Here is an 8,765-nt window from a genome sequence, read left to right as displayed (position 1 = left end):
TTTAATTTACATTCTGCATTATACTATCAAAAATAGAATGGCCTCATCATCATAATCGTCTACAGATACACTCCGATTTCCTTCAACAGTTGCATCTTTGTTAGCATAGCTTGACTCACAATTACAGAGGAACACTTCTGAAGGAGCAAATACACGAGAGTCAAAAACATCTCTTAAACGGGTATAAACCAGCCTTCCTAAAGGCGGAATGTAATTTTTCTGGTGAAAAGTACTTATTGTAAGCGAAGCAAGCTATCTGACAAACCTCATCTTTGCAAATGACAGTGGCAGAGGACCAAAGATCTCTGCACATCTTTAAGAACGGGGCATATGTATAGATACATCCATTAGATGAAGAAAGTGAAAAGTGTGTGCTGGTAAAATGTGAAGAATGATGCTGTTTTCGATTGTCCAGTCAAATTTGTGACCATCAAGTTTAAGAGGACTTTGTCATTATTTCTTGGTACCAATGGAAGTGTTCATTTAGCTCCTAATGAACAACCCTCCATCCACTAAGACTGCACTTTAAGACAAGGAAAACATTGTAAGGAGGAATGGAGCTTCCTGCTGTATTTCCATATACTAGATTTTCCGCTAGTAATTCCATGTGGATGAAAGTTGGCACCAGCCACAACATTAGGTAGGTTGTGATTCATTTGAATTCCCTTTTTGTTTATATAATGTGGCTTATTCAACATATCATACTTTATCATGGCATTGTTGAACTTTCCCACTTTAGTCCTGGTAATCTCTAAAGTACGTGGTTTCGCCATCGTTATAAAAAAAAAAGATTAAAACCATCGAAGACTGAACGGGATTTTTTTAAACTACCTGCAAAATAAATTGCATTATTCACTAATTCCTGTCGGGTATACCAATACACAATAAATGCCATTTCCTTCAGATGTGTTCCCAAGTTTGTTTCCTGTCCGAAACTAAATCTGCCCATACTAGTGCATTCAGAGTCCACTTTACCAGAAACGCAATCTCTAAGACTTCTATAATGTACATTATATTCAACTGCAGCTTTCAGAATATACAAGGTTTTCTATTTTGTAGCAAGGCAAGCATAAGCCATTAGAGTCAGGCTATACTGGCGTAGTTTTTCGCTTCGATTTCCAGGGGACATCTAAAATACATATACAAAGAAAATTTACCATCATAAGCCTTTTTTCTTTTGTGTTTTTAACCTTTGTTATAGGATTTGAATGATTGTTTGTACACTGGCATTTATTTTGATACATTAAAATTAATTATACGTTCAATATTTCATAATAGTTTTTCCCATCAAAAAAACTCTTTCATACATTTACATGATTACGTAACCGTATAGACTTGGGCTACATTCATCATAATTCATAGTTATTACTCTTATAATTTAATCAAAACACCAGTGAGGAAACATCGAGGAACTAACAAATTGTTAAATGAAGGAATATAAGGATTCAAGAATTGGGCATCTTTTTAACTTTTCTCTCTCTTTGTTTTATTTACCTGATTAAATCTCATGTTGAGAACTTCATATTTGCAAAATGTTTCTTCAGGATGAAAAACTGCCTTTTTGTAAAAAAAGATGTCACACGATCTCGGAGTAATCGACATTATGACGTAACCGAAAATGATCGTTATTATTTGATTATCAATTAAGGATAAAGCCACGATACCACCACAGCGCTAGACTGCAGGATAAGTCAGCGATTTACCATAGCAAGAACGAAGGATTTCGAGGACTCTATTGCATGCCTAAAACATATTATTTGTGCTGAATCCTTTTCATTTTAATCAATGCCAAAGCTTCTTATACATCAATGAACGCTGCAAGACATCAGACGCCATATTGTAGATGACACTTTAATATTTATCACTGCAAGTGTATCTCTTCTTGTGACGTTCGCAAATATTGATGGTGTACGTCCAGTTCCGAACATTTACAAAGATCATTGAATGTACACAGGTGTGTCGAATTTAACATTGTGAGTTAAGCTTAAGTAAGGGAAAAGGGGACAATATTGGAGAAACAAAATGGCGTCTTATGAGCCCACAACATTCCTCCGGCAACGCATGAATGGCGTAGAGGGAATTATAGACGTATCAACTGAGGTAAACCTCAAAAAGCAGCACTTTCATTTCCACCAATCCCTCTTTCGGTAGAATTTAACAGTATGAAGATTTTTTTATCAGCAGCATTCCTTGCGTTCATGGCGCGCATCTGCTGTGTGAAGACCGTTTGTGTAGGTATCCTGGCGGATGAAAATGAGATACCAAACGAAACACTATCCCCGTACCCTGGTATTGGTACAGGATTATTCAAAATCAACATCCGAGATGAACTTTCTTCAATTCTGAATTTATGTTATGAATCACTGAAGAAGCATTATTCATCCAAATCTTTCCTAATCGATATGTTCTATCGATACCCAGAACTCGGAATCAGAAAAAAAAAGTACCACACCATAACATCGTCCTGGGATGTTTAAATGATAGCGCATTAGTAAGCGAATATGGAAAAATTGTCCTCCAAGAGTGCAACATTCTCCTTCTGTCAGTGTCAATGGTTACACAAGATGAACTGCAAAAACTTTATCGAATTTCAAACTACAGCGATTTTCAACATGTTCCACTATTTACAGTCTTTGAAAATCAGTGCAAGGCTACACCTAACAACAAAGCAGTTACTTCTAGTAAATGTGACATGACCTACGAAGAATGCTATGCTGCGATTAAGAATCTTGCTCTGTCACTGAACCAGAAATAAAGTTATTGCATTACATTTACCAAATTCTTTGGCCTGTTATTTCTGTACTAACGTCAATACATTCCAACAAAACATATTTACCACTGCCATTTGACTACCCACTGGAAAGATTAGAATTCACAATGATAGATGCCGAGATAACCATTCTGTTAACAACTGAAGAAAAATATGATACGACAGATTTTTCTAAAATGAAAAACACTAAAACGCTAGTCGGTTTGGTTGGAGAAGAAAAATTGATAATGGTAAAATTCGAACAAGAAACCAGTTACCAATCACCGTGTAATACGAAAGATCGGGCCTCTATGACGCTTTTAGACGATGACATTGGTTACATCATATATACGTCAGGATCAACAAGCAGACCAAAAGGAGTACAGGTTACTAAATCAAGCATTGTCAATCTCGCAAAGGCACAGATTAAACTTTGGAATTTACAAGAAAATGATATCATAGCACAGTTTGCTTCAATTGGATTTGATGCAACCATATCTGAAATATTTACAGCTCTTTTGTCTGGGGCAACATTAGCTGTTCTACGTGAACACGAGCGACTTGGCCAAGAATTTCTAGTGTCCATGAAAAGGCTCAACGTAAATGTAATTACTTTGCCACCTTCAGCAATAAACGTTTACAAACCGACTGACCTGCCTTACGTAGAGAAAGTAATTACAGCTGGAGAGCCTTGCACGCTTAACACTGCTGTTAAATGGACGTCAACAAATAGGAAAATCAAATTCTTTAATGCGTATGGTCCCACAGAAACGACAGTTCGTGTTACAAGCTACGAGTTCACAAAGCGCTTATATCACGAAGATGTGAATAGATATATCCCTATCGGAAAAGCTATACCAGGTACAAATGTTCACCTATTTGACGACTTTCATCAACCGGTTCCTCCTGGTGTCGTTGGTGAGATATATGTAGGAGGTTGAGGACTGTCTAAAGGTTATATTGGACACGCAAGTCATTACAACGATGAAAAATTCGTCAAGAAATCGTTAACTGGTGACATGCTTTTATACAAGACAGGAGATCATGCGTTTCAGGATGAGGATGGTACTTTGACATATATTGGACAATTAGATGATATGATTAAGATAAGAGGTCAAAGGGTCAACCAGATTGAACTTGAATACGTTCTTCTTAAGCATCCTAAAATCGACATGGCTGTAGTAGTTGTACATAGATGCCAGAAGCTTAAAGAACTGAGCATCGCAGCATATGTTTCGTCTTCATTCGTTTTCACTGAGTGAACTGAGAGAATATCTCGTGAAAGTCGTACCAAATTACATGATACCGACATACATCAAGAAATCGAGATAACGGACTATCCTATGACAATCAACGGAAAAATTGATAGAAAACTACTAGAAAAAGATGAGTCGGTACATGAACAGCAGTACGTAAGAGCTAGTTATCTCAATGAAATTCAGCTGTCAATCGCCAAGATGTGGTGTAGTCTTCTGCAATTTGGAGAATCATTTGCTTACACTCTTCATCGACAGAGCTCATTCACCGAGCTAGGAGAAAATTCGTTACATTTAGTACTCCTTCAACGACTACTTAAAGAAAATTTACTCGTACAAATTTCGTTCACAGACTTGGACAGAGCAGATACAATCGACGAATTTGCTGAAGTCATAAAACACAAAAAGGATATCTTTAGGAAAACGTCTCAATGCACTACAAAGGAAAAACACGACCTACGAGAATTGATTCTTAAGGATGCAAAATTAGACTCAGTTTTATATTTAAAGCATGAAACACGAAGAACAACCCAATGTCATTACCTTTCTTCGTGTACTGCTAATAGCAACCATAAGTATCCCAAAAACGTTTTGATATCTGGGGTCACTGGTTTCTTTGGAGCATATTTATTGTCTGAGCTACTTGAGCAAACAAATGCACGCCTTTATTGCATGGTCCGAGAGATAACGGAGGCGAATGGTCTTGGGCGAATCAAAGAAAACATGAGGCGATACAATCTATGGAAATGCAATTATTCGACAAGAGTCAACGTGGTAATCTCGGATTTGTCACAGGACAGAGCAGGAATTGCCCCAGACATCTACAATGCATTATGCAATGCTTTTGATGCCGTATTTATGAATGCCGCAATGGTGAATTTCAACATTGAAGATCATAGGATTGCAAACGTAGAAAGCACAAAACAGTTCATCAAATTTGGAATGACAGGTGTAGAGAAGTACATTTTCCAAACGCCATCGTGGAGTGTATTTTTGTTTCCACCGGAGCCAAAGGAAAGCGATCCTCAACATCGAGTTTGCTTTGAACGTGATTTCTTTGATGAACCATGTCTTGTTGAGGGTGGATATTGGCAAAGTAAATGAGCAAGCGAAAAAATTGTCATGCAAGCTATAGAAAATTTACCTGGCGGGGCTATATTTAGACCGAGTAGAATACACCACAAACATTTCCCTTACTTAGTACTTTGGCTATGAATCATTCTTATTTAGAACGTGAAAGCAATGAGATTATGGTTAGAACCAGAAATAGGATATTCATCCGGGGACTAAGAATAGACCATGAAAACACACAAAACATCATCAGGGGGCAATTATGGGGGGGGGGGGGTATAATCAAATTTGAAATAAAAAGGGAGGACGACAATGTATGTTAAATCATCCAGGACTAAAACTTTTGCTCCGAGCAATTCGCAAACCCCTCCCAATCGAAATCAAATCACAAAAATTAATAACAAACAAGAGGCTCCCTGGAGCCTGATTTGCTCACCTTGAATTTTGCCTTTCAAAGGCAATAAATTAAACAAGAAGTTGTCCGACAATTTTGACTAAAGAAGTCTTTGGTAGGACTATCACAAGATCTTTTCAACAATTGAAAGTTTCTTTTAATCTGTCGTAGTTTTCAAGATATTGAATGAAAACTATTTAAAAAAAGTCATTTTCCTCCTTTCAAGGGCAATAACTCTTACAAGGTGTCTGAAAACTTTTGTAGTCCTAATAATACGGATCATTTCAGCTATTGAAAGAATTTGGATAAACCTAACAGTTTAGGAGATATATGCGAAAAACTACTGTCTGACCCCTATGTTCTATTTTTAGTGACGGCGGCCATGTTTTTTGACGAATCAAATATCCCCACATCAGTTCTATGCAGGATATCCCAAGGAACATTCATACCAAGTTTGGTTTCAATTGGTCAAGTAGTATCAGAGGAGAAGATTTTGGAAAGAAATAACATTAAAAATAGCAAAAATCGTTGAAAAAGGGCAATAACTACAACATGGCTTAACGGATTAAAACCAAAATTTGACCAGATATAGATCTCATCATACTGAACACTTTTACTTAGTCAGAATTCAGCTAAATCTAACGGTTTAGAAGATATATGCGAAAAACTACAGTCTGACCCCTATGTTCTATTTTTAGTAACGGCGGCCATGTTTTTCTACGAATCAAAAATCCCCACAACAGTTCTATGCAGGATACCCCAAGGAACATTCATACCAAATTTGATTCTAATTAGTCATGTAGTTTCAGAGGAGAAGAGTTTTGTATAATTGTTAATGACGACGATGGACGCCAAGTGATGGCAGGTGAGCTAAAAAGGACACAAGAAGAAACTTAAAGTAGAGTCCACTATATATTAGTATTGGGCTTATGTTTGAACCAGTCTGAAAAGACTGAATTAAAGCACATGTTTTTATGGTAATGTTTAGTTTTAAAACTAACGTATGCATGTTTGTAAGAGGTTTTGTCAAGATTTGAAATTGTTAAGAAAAATTCCCCTTTCATATCCATTATTGTCAATGTTTTCAAATGATGACTTGTGTAGCAAAGGCAGATCGAAAGACATTAAAAAAGAGAAGTTCAAGATATTATTTGCTCCTTTTTTTCAAATTGCGCATGAAATTAACAAAAGAAATGAACGGGAGACTGTCCCCTGGATCCAGTGATTTTCATTTTTTTTCTATAAAATCAACCAAACTTGTCAAACATAAGGCTTACCACTGCATCATCTAATGATTTGGTCAAGCGGAGCTAAAAGTAAGATATAAATTAGTTTCTACACAAACTGCCAATCCTGTTAATCACAGTAGGGAATAACAATACAAGAGGCTACTTATAAATGCTTTATCGTTGAGGTCATTTCATCAATTTGGAATTTGTTTTCATCTATTATGGTTTTCAAGATATTGGCTGAAAACTGTGAAAAAAGTCATTTTTTAGCCTTTTTAGAAAGAACTATATCAGGAGGTCATCCTTTTTTAGTAACTCCAAGTCAAGAGACTTCTGTGGGCCTTATCATAAAGATCATTTCATAAATAAACATGAAGTTCTATTATGGTTTCCACAATATTGGTTAAAACTGAAAAAAAAAACAACAAAAAAAAAACAGGCTTTTTCACCTTTCAGTAGCAATTACTCTACGAAGGAGTCATCCTACAACTTCAACTCAATTGATACATTTGTAGAGCTCTCTAAAAATAGCAATAGCAGGCATTTTTAATGGTTGATCTATAAAATTAACACTTTCTTTAATCAGATTCCTAAAGAATGCTGGTGACCAAATTTGATATTGCTCCACTGTTTCAGAGGAGAATATTTTTTCAAAAGTTAACGCAGCAGAGGACAGATGAAGACGGGCGAGGGACCCCAATTAATACCATTACTCATATGGTCTTTGACTTGGTAAGCTAAAAGTTATACCTTAACTAAAGACTTGGCCGCTGCAAAGAAGATCCTTGGTAGTAAATACATTATGAACTGTTCAAAAATTGAAAATAAAGGCTCTAATGGGCCAAAAAACCTTCAACTGGCTTGATAAGCTACATTCATTTTTTTAGATTTTATTTTTATTTTTTATTTTTTGTTTTTTATTTATTTTTTTTTGTATTACCATAAAAATTGAAAGCATTAACTTTCTGCTGGAAATGAACAATCATTCAAATTTTCATAGCATTATGTCCATTAGCTTCAAAGATTTTGAAAATTCAAATGTACATCAAAAATAGCAACAAACAAGATGTTGCATGCTACGTTCTGATAAGAACACCCCCACTCAACCATTTCAGTCAAACCTAAGATGGGAAACATGGTGCAAACCATCATACAAATCAATACAACTAATATCTCCAATAGAAGGTAAGGAATCTTTTACGAAGTTTCAATTAAAGTACACACCATAAAAACATCAAGGTAGATCAGTAAACAGGGAGTGGATAAGCAATGTACCTGAAAAGACGAGTCACGGTAAAAGCAATTAACACAATATCTAAGCATTCCTGCCAATAGAAGCAGAGATATCTGTTACAGGAAAGTGCAACGGATATACAAAATGGTTGCTAGTAGAGAGGGATTATAAAGAAACATCCAATAAGGGCAATAACTACAATATGAGTTAACAGATTTTCACTAAAATTTTACACAGACAGATTTGATCATAACACTTTCACCAACATCAGCATTTAGCTTCACCTAACAATTTAGATGATACATGCATAAACTGCTGTGTGAACACTATGTTCTGTCATTAGTAACGGCAGCCATGTTTCTCCAATAGTCAAAAATCCAAGCTTAGATTTTGTGCAGAAAACCCTCAGAAAGAATCATATGAAGTTTCATGGAATTCTGCCCGGTAGTTACTGAGGAGATTTTTGAAAAATTGTCAACAGACGACAGATGAAGAAGGATGCCAAGTGATGACAATAGCTAAAAAGGGATATAACAAAATGAGCTGAATGTGTACTTCACTGGAAAACTTAATTCATGATATAAAATTGTCATCTTTGACCTCATTCTGCTGTAATACACTTAGAAAAATATATTGAAGACTCTACAGTCTCCATTTTGAAATAATGTAAGAACATATTCTTCTTTGACTACACTATTATAAGTTTCAATAAATTAAAAAAAAATACAAAAGTGTATTTAAAACAGTAATCTTGTAATACAAATTATTCTATCCTTGTGGATTGGCAAGATCATTATTCAACAACCTCAGTAGTAAATAACTGTAGAACTAA

The 8,765-nt window shown here is 35.7% G+C and overlaps 1 protein-coding gene across 1 annotated transcript; it reads right to left on the bottom strand.

Annotated features, from left to right (window-relative positions):
* LOC148625429 (uncharacterized) lies at positions 1-1,602 on the bottom strand. The gene is made up of 4 exons (XM_088571057.1): positions 1,495-1,602; positions 785-1,048; positions 520-749; positions 1-445 (listed from the first exon to the last, which is right to left on the bottom strand). The coding sequence occupies exons 1-4, from the start codon at positions 1,600-1,602 to the stop codon at positions 316-318; spliced, it is 732 nt and encodes a 243-aa protein (XP_088427183.1). The 3' UTR covers positions 1-315.
* Positions 1,603-8,765: the final 7,163 nt, after the last annotated feature.

This window comes from Perna viridis, chromosome 2, assembly GCF_037379345.1.
Source record: "Perna viridis isolate PV_CMFRI_1.1 ecotype Kerala chromosome 2, ASM3737934v1, whole genome shotgun sequence".
Taxonomy (NCBI): domain Eukaryota; kingdom Metazoa; phylum Mollusca; class Bivalvia; order Mytilida; family Mytilidae; genus Perna; species Perna viridis.
Note: the sequence above shows the minus strand (reverse complement) of the source record. Positions and strands in the feature narration are given on the sequence as shown.